General features: G+C 48.5%; 1 protein-coding gene across 3 annotated transcripts in view; it reads left to right on the forward strand.

Annotated features, from left to right (window-relative positions):
* The window catches only part of TEX11 (testis expressed 11), a 213,286-nt gene that overhangs the window by 162,694 nt on the left and 36,978 nt on the right, over positions 1 to 13,614 (forward strand). For all 3 annotated transcript variants that reach the window (XM_075917648.2, XM_075917646.2, XM_075917649.2), the window contains one exon: positions 7,626 to 7,712. In XM_075917648.2, the coding sequence (XP_075773763.1) occupies positions 7,626 to 7,712 (87 nt within the window). The remainder of the gene's footprint in view (positions 1 to 7,625; positions 7,713 to 13,614) is intronic.

A 13,614-nucleotide genomic window follows, 5' to 3' on the forward strand; every position in this document is an offset into this window, starting at 1 on the left:
TACTAACCAGGCTCGAAAGCAAAAGACGAGCCGTAGTGCCTCAGAGCCGAGCCTGTCCCTACGCACCGGCATCTGCAGTACTACCAAGGGCTGACTCAGCGCCTGCGCTGATGAAAACAAGACTGTCGGCACCGAGCACATCGGCACTGAGGGAGCGCCCGATGGCACCAGTACCAGTGCCAAGACCCCAGACTCAGGCACTGCCCTTGAGTTCATCTCTTTCTTTAGTCTTGGCGCACAGCCCAACGCCACAGAGTCCTGCAGCACTGTCACCCCCAGCACTGAGTCCTCCAGCACTGGCTACAAGATCACCAGCCGCAAGAGCACCACCCAGCTATCGACCGATTGACTGGGCACCAGCCGACTTGGCATCGATTGGTGTGGCACCGGCACTCTCAGCACCAGTACCTTCGGCACTGAATTCTTCGACATCGCCTGTCACGGCGGCATTGCACTGATCGGCATTGACTCAAGTGGCACCAAATATGAGTGGAACACCGTTGCACTCAATGCCTTCAACACATACAGTTCTGTCATCAGAGCACTGATCATCTAGGAGCCATGTGCGTTCGTCCTCTGCATCATGCAAGGCCACGCATAAGTCTAGGAGAGTAATCACCCTCTCTCCCAACCCAGAACCAGTTGCCTTCTCTCTACAACCATCATTGCCAGCTTCAGTATTTTCGGTTCCTTCTCACTGTGGGAATCTCCCTACCTCTTACCACAAGCGGTCTCCACCATACTCTCCTTCTCAGCACTACCATAGGTCATCATGCTCTCCTGCATACTCTAGATCAGGGGTCTCCAAACTACGGCCCGCGGGCCGGATGCGGCCCGCGAGGCCCTCTCATCCGGCCCGTGAGAGTCATGCGGCCTTTCCTCTCCCTTTCTTCCTGGTGCTCCAGGGGAAGGAGAGGGGCTGAAGCTGGGAGCTGTGTGGCTTTTCTCTGCTCCCTTCCTGGATCTCCAGTGGTAAGGCAAATCTGCAAGCCGTATGGCCCTGGGAGCCATGTGGCCCTTCTCTTTTCCCCCCTCCTCGGTGCTTGGGAGGGTGGAAGCTGTGAGCTGCGTGGCCTTTCTCCTCCCTCCTTCCCTGGTGCTCAGGAGGAACAGAAGCTGCATGCCACGTGGCCTCCCCTCCCCATCTTCCTGGTGCTTGGGAGATGAGCAATGTGGCCTCTCTGCTTCCCCCCACCCCGGTGCTCCAGCAGGCCTCCCACTCTCTGGTGATCCGAGGGGGAGGGAGGGGTGGAGCCTTGCCTCCTCCCTGCACCTCAGCTCCCTCACACAACTCCTAGGTCAAGGGAAGAGCTGGGCCAACCTTGCCTCAGTCTCCCTCCCTGGAGGCTGGGGGTAGGAAAGAGCCAGGATGAGTGGGAGTGAAAGGCACTGAAGTGGCAAGAGCAGGGGTGGGAAGGTGGCCGGGAGGGAGAGCTGGGGCTGGCCTGGCTTCAGGGAGGCCTTGCAGCCAGTGGGAGAGGGCCAGGGCTGCCACTCCTTGGCCTGGCCCTCCCCGGCAGCTGGGGGAAGGGGGGAACTGGGGATGCCTATCCCCAAAGAGGGGGGTTGGTGAGTGGAGCGAGCAGGGGGCACCGCCCCCTACTAATAAGAAAATATTATTTATTCCTTCACTAATATAACACAAGAAGCTCGTATAATGAAATTTATAGGCAGTCGATTTAAAATTAATGAAAAAAATTCTTCTTCTTCAAAGAGTGTCCCTGTGGGCACACCACGGTTGGTGTCTCAGTGCCCCTGAGCTTATAATTGAAACTTTTTAGCAGCAGTACCTGTGGGAGCCAGTGTGTATGCATTGTGCTGGCTGTGCTGTAGTGAACATGCCAATGCGCACACACCATTAACCGTCCCTCAGTTCCTTCTCAACTGCTTCAGGCTTGGTTGGAACCCAGCAGTGCTCCATGATTCCTTTAGTAGTAGATCAGTGTTTCTCAACCGGTGGTATGCATACCCTTAGGGAAATCTGGGGGTATGTCAACACAACTGAAATTTGGAGAAAACTGAATTTTTGTTTTAAGTTTTACAGCGCTTTATTATTTTTGTACTTTACACCCAAAAAAATTCATTGCCCGTCTGGCTATTTGTTAGTTATCAATCGGCAAACCTCAGTCGAATCCGTGAACTCCTTCAATTGCTCGGCTGTATTACATTAGATGGAGATATGGAAATATTACTGAGTGGTGATGAGTGGTAAGTTATTGGCAAACTTTGTTCATCTTTGGCATGCCTCACTACTTGGTAGCTTAAAACTGCCAGTTTTCATAGCGGATGGATGTAAACAGTCGAATATCACGCTTGTTGCTATCTGAAGTAAGTGATAAAATTGCTATTAGTACAAGTTTAGTTTATTATAATTGCAACTGAAGGGTTTAAAATGGACCAATTTCTTGTGAAAACAAAGAATAAAACTGAAAATTTGGAAGAAGGTAGTACACAGGAAACCATGTCGGAAGCATTTGAGGTGGGAAAACCTGTAGTGAAAAAACCACGCACCAGTAGTGGAAGTGGAAATTCTTCTGAGATAAGCAAAACACACAGTTACAATTCCAAATATCTTAAAATTTGGGTTTACTACAAATGGAAGTATACCCCCTTTGCCACTTCGTGTGATTTGCTGTGAGACTTTATCCAACCACTGTATGAAACCTTCTCTGTTGTCACCTTAATACAGTAATTCCTCATTTAACATGTGCCCGCTTAACACGTTTTCACGATAGCATGCTTCTTTTGGGGAATGTTTTTTGAATTCCATGACCGTCCCCAGAATAACACCATTTCCCCAGCAGGGCTTCCCCTGCTTCCCTGCAAAGCGGCAGAGGATTCACCGCTCACCACGCCATTCCCCACTGACTCCCCGTTGCTTGACACCTTGCCCCCGCTCCTCCACCCCCGCCTGCAGGCCGGCGGTATCCCCGGAATAACACGATTTCCCCAGCCAGCCCGTCACCAGCAGCTGCATGGGGCTTCTCCCGCCTCCCTGCAAAATGGTGGAGGGTTTGCCACTCGCCGCGCCATTCCCCGGAAACCCCCCCTTGCCGAACGCAGTGCGAGTCCCGGAAGACCCGTCACAGGGGCATACTCCCAACTCAATCCCCCTCCCCTCTCTTCTCCTCCCCTTCCCTTCCCCAAAGCCAAACACCTCCCTTCCCTGCTGTAACCCAGTCCCCTTTCTCTCCCAAGGTTATGTCCGGGTCCCAACAGACACCACCGCTTGAAACGCAACCCCCACCTTTTCCATTATTTTCAGTGGGAAAATTGACCCCGCATAACACGTTTTCACTTAACAAGATCATTTTCTGAAACATATCTATAGTGTTAAATGAGGAATTACTGTACAAAGCATCCTACATTAAAAGATAAATCAATTGAATATTTTACAAGAAAAGGTGAAGGTATCAATATATCCTGTGCTGCTATGAAAGTGTATGCAAAAAGCTCTCAACAAGCTTTACAAACGTCTTATGAAATCGCACAAATGATAGCAAAAACAAAGAAACCACATACCATTGCTGAAAAGCTTGTTATTCCGGCTTCTATCAGAATCGCTGTAATTATGTTTAGTGAAAAAGAAGTCAAAATTAAAAATATCCCACATTCAAATGATACAATAAGAAGAATTGATGAGATGATGGAAGACATAAGAAAACAAATTACTGTAAAAATTATTCAGAAGAAACAGTTCACTTTACAACCTAATGAATCAACAGATATTTCCAATTGCACACAATTAATGGTGTTTGTCAGATACATTGATGATGAAGATGAAAAAGAAGTGAGCAAATATTCTGCTGTAAAGAAGTTGACATTAAAACAACGGGGGAAGAAATTTTTAACTTGTTAAATGAACAGATTTGAAATATCGATCATCATGGGAGTGGTGCATACCTGTGTGTACAGACAGAGCAGCAGCAACGGTAGGTTAACAAAATGGTCTTAGTGCTCAATTAAAAACTATAAACTTCAATAAAGTGTACTCATTGTATCATTCATAGAGAAGCATTGGCTTCAAAACAGCTAAATGAATATTTAAACTCTGTGTTAGAGATTGCAGTGAAGACAGCTAACCTTATAAAATTGTGGGCTCTAACTTCACGTCCTTCTCGATCGCTATGCCATGATATGGGATCTGAACATATTACTGTATTACTTTATTCCGATATTCGATGGTTGTCATGTGGAAGATTGTTCAACCATCTATTTGAAGGCTGAAGTTGAAGTTTTTCGTACAGACATTAAATCCGAATTAGTACAATATTTTCAAGACGAATTATGGATTTGCAGATTAGCCGACCTTTGTGACATATTTGATAAAATCAATAACTTGAACCTACAGTTACAAGGGTTTAATACAAATATCTTAATCTTGCATGATAAAGTACAAGCATTCAAAAAACTTAGCTTTCTGGAAAAATAATGCTTTATCTAGAAATTTTGGGTCATTTCAATATCTTTCAGAATTTTGTGTGGAAAATGAAATTATTTTGGATGAACATATCAAAACATCAATAAAGGAACATTTGACAAATTTGGAATTAAATTTTGAACAATATTTTCCAAGCTTTGATGAAGCTGAACACATGCAGAAGCTTTAGATTTTGAATCCGTTTGATGACAATGCTATTGAGAAAGCAGGGATTTCAGAAGAAATGAAGGAGCAACTTTTTGAGCTTTCTACTGATAGTGTACTAAAAATGGCAACATTCTTGTGTTCTGGCAGAAAATGAAAGGTGAATGTAAACAACACATGCAGAAGGCCTCTGAGGATAGAACAAGAAGCAATGGGCTTAAACTTCAGCAAGGGAGGTTTAGGTTGGACATTAGGAAACATTTCCTAACTGTCAGGGTAGTCAAACACTGGAATAAATTGCCCAGGGAGGTTGTGGAATCTCCATCTCTGGAGACAGTTAAGAGTAGGTTAGATAAATGTCTATCAGGGATGGTCTAGACAGTATTTGGTCCTGCCATGAGGGCAGGGGACTGGACTCGATCTCTTGAGGTCCTTTCCAGTCCTAGTATTCTGATTCTATGAACTGAGTAACACAGAACTCCTCCCATTCACATCAACCTATTTATGTGAGAAAAGTTTTTGGCTATGACTGAATTAAAAACTAAATTAAGATATCGTATGTGTCCAGCAAATGATTTAATTGTGGCACTCAGCAGTTTGAAACCTAGGTTTGAAAATTTAATTTCATCCAAACAAACTCAAATTTCACATTAAATTAATTATCATTTTTTTGTAAATTTATTGATCACTGTTGATATTTGCATTAAAATACATATGTGTGTATGAATATATATGAATACAAAAATTGGACTGATTTTATTATCCTTTTTGCACGATCATAAGTATGATGCCAAGTTTATTGCCTATAGGCAAGTTCTTCCAACCAATCAGTTATGATTAAGTTGTTTAAACAAATGTTTTGCAATGGTACAAAAAATTTTGTTTGTCTGAAAATTGTAGGTACTGGGGCTACTTACAATTTGTTTTAAAAAAAGGAGTACTTTATAAAAAAAAGTTTGAGAAACACTGATCTAGCCCAGATCCTGTCTTCCAGCAGTGGCCAGTGCCAGATGCCCTAGAGCCGTGGTCACCAACCCGTTGATTGCGATCAACTGGTCGATCGCAAGGCATTCGGGCAACCCCACCCCCCCATTTTTCCCCCACCCTCGAGAAGCCCCACTACCTACCTCTAGTGTAGTGCCGGCTTCCCTTGAAGTGGACGGAAGTCCTTCCTGAAGCCCGCGTCATTTCAGGGAGTTCCGGAAGTGCGCGGGCTGCTCCTCTCCCACAGCTCTGTTCAGTGCTGGGAGAGGGGGCATCAGCCCTGGAGGAGGAGTGCGTCGGCTTTCCTGCGCCACCAGCGCCGCAGGGGTGAGTTGAGCGCAGGGGTTGGCCCTGGGGTTTGGCCCTGGGACAGGTGCCCGCGGGGGTTGGCCGTGCTGCGGGAGGGGAGGGCGGGGGTTGGCTGGTGGAGGTTGGCCGGGCCGGGCCAGGCTGTGCCATGGAAAGGGGGTTTGGCTCCGGGGGAGGCGCCAGTGGGGGTTGGCCATGATGCAGGAGGGGTTAGCTGCGCTGCGCTGCAGGAGGGGGGGTTTGTCCCCGGGGCAGGTGCCTGCGGGGGTTGGCCGCACTGCAGGAGGAGAGGGGATAGGCCGGGCCGGGCTGTGGAAGGGGGGTTTGGCCCTGGGGCAGGAGCCTGTGGGGGTTTGGCTCTGCCACGGGAGCGGGGGGTTGTCCCTGGGGCAGGCTCCCGCGGGAGGGGAGGGGTTGTCCCCAGGGCAGGCACGCACAGGGTTTCCCTGCCCCGCGGGGGGGGGGGGGGGTGAGGGAGTCGGCCCAGAGGAGGCATGTGCTGGCTTCCCTCTGGGGGCGGGGAATCCTGGGAGGAGGCAGATGCAGGGGACTCTCTGCTGCCATTGGCACCCTGCCCCCTGTCCCCACTCCTCTGTCCCCACTCCCCGAACTCTGTCCCCATTTCCGTCCCCACTCCGCAAACTCTGTCCCCACTGGCACCCTGTCCCCTGCTGCAGAACCCTGTCCTCTGCCCTCCCAGCACCCTGTTCCCTTTCCCCTGATCCCAGCCGCAGTACTCTGTCCCCACAAAATGTATAATTATAAATGCTTCATTTTAGATTTAAATAGCATGAATAAAAAACAGACCATTTATTTCATAACTATAAACACGTGATTTTAATTTTATATATTGCATAATTTAAAAATAAAGTGTTTATGAGAGTGTGTAAGTAAAGTGGGGATAGCATGTGGTGGACAGGAGGAGAATAGAGAGGCTTCAAGGAAGGGGTGGGGCAGTAGATCTTCGCCTGTTCTGAGATTTAAAAAGTGATCTTCAGTGTAAAAAGGTTGGAGACCACTGTCCTAGAGGGAGTGAGTAGAACAGGTAATCATCAAGTGATCCCTTTTCTGTTATCCATTTCCAGCCTCTTAGAAACAGAGGCTAGAGACACATCCCTGCCCCTCCTGGCTAATACCCAGTGATGTACTGATCCTCCATGAATTTATCTAGTTCTTTTCTGAACGCTGTTAAAGTCCTGGCCTTCACAACATCCTCTTGCAGGGAGTTCTACAGGTTGACTGTGCGCCTCATGACGAAAAACTTCCTTTTGTTTGTTTTAAACCTGCTACCTATTAATTTCATTTGGTGACCCTAGTTCTTATATTATGGGAACAAGTACATTATTTTTCCTTATTCACTTTCTCTATACCAGTCATGATTGTATAGACCTCTATCATATCCCCCAAGTCTCCTTTTTTCTAAGCTGAAAAGTCCCAAGTCTTTTTAATCTCTCTTCATATGGCACCATTCCAAATCCCTAATCATTTTTGTTGTCCTTTTCTGAACCTTTTCCAATGCCAATATATCTTTTTTTGAGATAAGGTGACCACATCTGTACACAATATTCAAGATGTGGGTGTACCATGGTTTTATATGGAGGCAGTAAGATATTCTCTGTCTTTTTTCTCTATCCCTTTTTTAATGACTCCTAACATTCTGTTTGCTTTTTTGACTGCCGCTGCACACTGAGTCTTCCACATTTGCTCAGGGAAGGTTTCTTATCTGTCAAATGACATGTTTCTGCAGCACATCAGAGACTTGCTGAGCCTTTCACTGAAGGGAGCATGACACTGGATATGAGGTCCAATGAGGCTCACTGGTTTAGAAAAATAGGTGAGTAGCATTGCCAGCGTGTATATAGAAGGAAGAAAGGGCAAAGAGTTGGAAATAAAAACTTGTGTGTGAAGAGCTAACACTTGGTGGTCTTTGATTCATTCTGCAGCTAAGTTTTGTTTTATAAAATAGATGTCTAAATTCTTCTTCAAGTGCTTGCTCATGTCCATTCATCATAGGTGTGTGCCTGCCCCCTGTACTGCATCAGTTCCAGAAGTTTTTCCCTAAGCAATATCCATAGGACTGGGGTCACAGCGCCCTCTGGAGTGGCACGCATATGCCATGCTATGTAGGACACTCTCCAGTCCCTCCCTCCTCCATCCCTTCTTATGCCAGTGACGGTGCTTGGAATAGTGTGCTTCATCCTTAGGCGGTAGCCAACATTCCTGCTTTTCCATTGTGTTGTAGATAGTTATCTTCTATCTGTTAATAGGTTTATGGACTTTTATCTTCTTCTTAGAGACTTGCTTAGAGGATAGGGCATGCCTTGCTCCCCTGGCTTCAAAGCCTGCACCGCATGCCAGAGGCCTATGCCAGTCAGCAATCTGGATGCTGACTGTCTTCATTGCTTGGGGGAAGGACACATTTTGGACAGGTATCATGTTTGCAGGTCCTTCCATCCCTGAATGATTAAAGAAAGGGGTATTCAACTCCAGGCGTTACAAATGCAGTTCATGCTTGCTCCGCAAGATCAGAAGTCGGACTCAGCACCAAACACCGGTGCACTGGTACACAGCACACCACTGGCATTGGCGGCTCAGCACTGTTTGCCACCTACGGCCCCAGAAAAGCACAAGAAGTCAGACAGAGACAAGTGCCGTTGTAAAGATAAGGGGAAGAAGGTTGACCAGACAGCTGATAGGCAACAAGAGAAGGCTCAGGCAGCACTGAGCTCCCCTACTTGGTCTCTGTCCCCGGTGCTGGAGGTCTATCTCACCTCCATGCCAGAGCCTTCTAGGCTACCCAGGACATATGGGCCATGCTGGTACTGCCACCCCCAGCACTGCCTGCACCTCAACATAGAGGGAATCCACTATTTGGCCCTCAGTCACCAAGCACAGTCAGGTCCCGCTTTCCTTCTCAGTCTGAGAGGAAAGTTCCCCAAGGTCCCCAAAGGTCTGTGAGAGAGAGACCTGGGCATGATGCGAGGTTTCTCACGTTGTTGGAATTGGTGTGCAGACCTGTGGAGGCATGCACCTCCCCAGCACCAGTAACACTGGAGGGACAGCAAGTCCCTTACTTGCTGCACCAATCTAGGGACGTTTCTCCATACTTGAGGCATCACTCGCTGTGCCGAAGATACTCACTGGCACTGAGCTACTGTAGCCATTGTGCCTTGTCCCGCCAGTCCCAATCCCCTTCATGGCACCAAGGCTCTCCTCTTTGATGCTGGTTCCTGAGCACTAGGGATAGATTTTCTGAGCACTGTAGTCCATGAAGGAAGGCAAGGCTCTCCCACTCACAGAGGTCTGTCAGTCGTGAAGTCCCGGTACCGGGAAAGTCGCCCTACAAGGTCCTTGTCCTGGGTTTTGGGAAACATTCTGTCCTGCAGTGTTGCCTCAGACTTGGCTTCCATCCCTCCAGTGCAGACTTTCACGCAGCTCTCCGCACTATTGCATTCGGGACCACTGATGCCGTCACAGAGTATTATGTAGCTGTAGTGGCAGGCTCAGTCGTGCTCCAAGACTTCCTGGGGTTTCTCAATACAACCCAGCTTATCTGCTTGGTTGCCAGATCATCGCAAGCTCCCTCGGTGTCCCCAACTCCTCGTGGGCAACCAGGCAAGGCTGTGGCACCGGTTTCTTCAGAGCTAGGAGATGGTGAGCAACCGACTCCCCCCCCAACCCCAAGAGGTAAGCCAACCATCCCCAGCCTCCTCTTCCTCCTTGCTGGATGAGGCAATAGTGGCTTCTCTCCTGGTGGTGCCCCCAGACTATAGAGCCCACCAGGACCTCTTAAGGAGGGTGGCTAATGGTTTGGGCCTTCAGGCTGAAGAGGTGCAGGAGACCTCGGATTCACTATTAGAAGTCCTGGGGCAGGTAGGCCCCATCAGAGTGGCCTTACCTCTACACAAAGTGGTCACCAAGATTGCCAGGGCATTGTGGCAAAACCCCCTCCTCTATTTCACCAGTTGTAAAGAGGGCGGAGAGGAAATATTTTGTCCCTGTTGAGGACCATGAATTCCTGTACTCCCTACCTCCTTCATACTTCCTCATGGTGGAATCTGTTAGCCACAGAGAGCACCAAGGTCAACATGTCCCTATCCCTATGAATAAAGACTCCCAATGTTTGGACTTGTTTATTCTTCGTTCAATTTCCAGCTGAGGGTGGCAAACCACCAAGCACTGTTCACCTGCTATGAGGACAACACGTGGCGGGTGTTGGCTAAATTCGAGTCCTTCCTTCCAGACAGGTTGCATGGGGATTTTAAGGTCCTGGTGGAGGAAGAGTCTTTGGTAGCTTTGGTGGCCTTGCAAGCAGCTTCGAATGCGGCAGATTCAGTGGCTCGATCCATGGCATCATCCATCTCCAGGCAGCATGGCTCCTCCTTTCGGGCCTTTCTTCAGAGGCACAGAACTCCATTCAGGACCTGCGCTTTGACATGGGTGCCCTGTTTGCAGAGCAGACACACACTATGCTACATGGGCTTAGGACTCCCATACCACATTAAAGACCCTGGGCTTGTATGTCCCTGAGATGGAGAGGAAGAAGTTTAAGCCTCACATCTCTCATTTGAAGGGCCACTATCCTTGACAGGATACAGCCCATATTCGCCACAAGTCCTCTAGGAGGAAGCTGGGCCACCATCCTCAATATGGCCAACAATCTAGTCTAAGCCACAGGCCAAGTGCACCTATTGAGGATGTGCCAAGGATGACATACCAGACTCTCAAGATCTTCCCCACCTGTTTTTCTCCAGACTCCACCCTTTCCTCCTGGCATGGAGGAACATTACATTGGACCATTGGGTCCTAGCCACCATTCAGCATGGCTGCACCCTCCAGCTCTCTTCCATACCACATTCCTACCCACATTCCCTGTCCCTCTTCAGGGACTCTTCTCATGAACACTTCCTTGAACAGGAGTTATCCCAGTTGCTCCAGGTGGGAGCAGTGGGTTTTGCTGGGTTTCAAGAACAAGGGCTTCTACTCTCGTTATTTCCTGGTTCCGAAGGCCAAAGGGGGTCTGTGACCTATATTGGATTTGTGTGGCCTCAACAAGTACCTGGTCCGCCTCAAGTTCCACATGGTCTCTCTTGCCTCCATCATTTCTGATCTGGATCCCGGGGACTGGTATGTCTCCCTTGACATCAAGGACTCATACTTTTATATCGTGATCTTTGAGGGTCATAGATGCTTCCTGAGGAATGTATCACTGTCAATTTGGAACAGTGAGAATGAATCACTATCAATTTGCTCTCCTGCCCTTCGGCCTGTCTATGACCTCCCCCCCTAGGGTCTTCACCAAATGCATGTCAATGGTAGCAGCATACCTGAGGTGCAAAGGGGTGCAAGTAGAGCCTTACTTGGACGATTGGCTCATTAAAGATCCATCAAAGCTCAAGGTCCAGTGTACCGTGGAGCTCCTTCTGGGTATGTGCTGTCACCTTCACCTCCTAACAAACGAAAAGAAGTTGTTAGAGGTGACCCAGTTTCTAGAGTTCATCAGTGCTATCCTGGATTCCACCCAGGCCAAAGCATCACTCCCTCAAGAGAGGTTCAAGGCCTTGCTGACCCTTCTGCAATAGTTCACCAGCACACCCATAACTACAATGGGGGTGTGTCTGCTGGTTCTGGGCCACATGGCCACCTGCGCATATGTCATGCCCCTCGCCAGGCTCAGGATGAAACTTTTCCAGCTATGGCTAATGTCCACATATGTGTCAGCCAAGTACTCCCTAGAATGAGTGGCAGCTTTTGCACCTTGTATCCTGAGGGCCCTAGAGTGGTAAACCAAGACAGATCATGTCACGTCCAGCATTCACTTTCATTCACAACTGCATTCAAGGTAGCTAGTACCCAACGCTGCAGACTGTGGCTGGGGGGCCCACATGGGGACCCTTTGTACTAAATGAGTGTGGTCCATGGCAGAGATCACTCCACGTAAACATAAAGGAGTTCAGAGCGATCAAAAATGCACACGGGATGTTTCTTCCTCACCTAGAGGGCAGGGTGGTGTGTGCCCTCACTGACAATACTGCCAGCATGTGCTACATAAACAGGCAAGGAGCTCTGCAGGGAAGCCATACGGCTTTGGAAGTTCTGCCTGCTTCCCAACATTGTGTTAGGGGTGCTTCATCTTCTGGGAGTGCAGAACACAGCTGAGGACTGTCTCAGCAGATAGTTCTCCTCTCACTATGAATGGGCTCTTCACCCCAAGGTGGCTGACTCCTTCTTCCATGAGGGAGTTCTCCCTGAGTGGACCTCTTTGCGACAAAAGAGAATGCAAGATACAGCAGATTCTACTCTTGGTTCAGTCTCGAGCGGGGCTCCTCACTGGATATATTCCTCTTTCAGTGTTTGCAGAAAGTCAAGAGGGACACGGTGACAATGATTCTTATCGTGCCTGCCTGATCCTGCCAGCAATGGTTTGGGATGCTCATCAGCCTAGTATCCCGTGTGTCCAAGCGGTTGCCCCTGGGACTTGACTTGCTTTCCCAGGACCATGGACGTCTCCTGCACTCAAACCTCAGCTCACTGACTTCATGGTTCCTCTGTCTGACTTCATGGTTCCTCCATGGCTGAACCCCCAGGAGCTGGTATGTTCTGGCAAGGTTCAGAGGGTTCTTCTTGAGAGTAGAAAGCCCATGACAGTCTACCTACATAGCGAAGTGGGTGCAGCAGTGGCAGGTCGCCCTGTCCAAAGCTTCCCTTCAGAGATCCTGGACTACCTGTTCCACCTGAAACATCAGGGGCTGGTCCTAGCCACAGTTAGAGTTCACCTAGCTCCCATTTCTGCATTTCATCTGCCCCTATTAGGGTGTGTTGTCTTCTTGCACGACATCACATCGTGGTTCATGAAGGGTCTGGAATGGCTCTACTCTGACTTGAGATCTTCTACCACAGTGGGATTTGAGGCTGGTCTTGGTACAGGTCATGGGACCGCTGTTTGAACCCTTCGCCACATGCCCCTTTTTGTTTTTTTCTTTCAAGGTTGTCATCTTAGTTGTGATTATGTCACCTAGAAGCATGTCCGAGCTCTGAGCTGTGACATCAGTACCTTGGTACACCTGGTTCTTCAAGGACAAGGTCCAGCTGTGGCCTCATCCAGCCTTCATTCCCAAAGTGGTCTCGGCCTTTCACTTGGACCAGGAAATTTTTCTGCCAGTCTTTTATCCCAAGCTTCACACGACTAGCGAGGAGAGGACACTGGATGTTCTGAGAGCATTGGCATTCTACTTAGAAAGGACGAGGCCCTTCTGCAAGTCCACTCAATTCTTTGTGGCCTATGCGGAGCAGGGGCAGGGTTCCCCAATATCCTCCCAGTGGCTCTCAAAGTGGATCACCTCCTGTAGCTGTATGTGCTACAAGTTGGCAGGGCCCAGCCGCTAGTGTTGAGCTCTGGTAGAGCTGATCCTGATCAAGCTTTGTTGCATGCCTAGCTGACACATGTTCCAATCTAGAATATCTGTCGAGCACACTTTCACGTCCCACTATGCCATCATGCAGCAAGCTAAGGAAGACACTGCATTTGGCAGAGCTATACTGCAGTCTATATGTCCTTAACTCTTATCCACTTCTGCAGATATTCATCTATGTTGAATGGACATGAGCAAGCACTCGAAGAAGAAAGGATAGTTACCTTTTCTGTAATTGGTGTTCTTCAAGATGTCATTGCTCATGTCCATTCAATTTCCCACCCTTCTCCCCTCTGTCAGAGTTATGGCAAGTAGGAACTGAGG

The sequence above is a fragment of the Pelodiscus sinensis genome, chromosome 13 (genome assembly GCF_052426305.1).
Source record: "Pelodiscus sinensis isolate ZL-2025 chromosome 13, ASM5242630v1, whole genome shotgun sequence".
Lineage (NCBI taxonomy): Eukaryota > Metazoa > Chordata > Testudines > Trionychidae > Pelodiscus > Pelodiscus sinensis.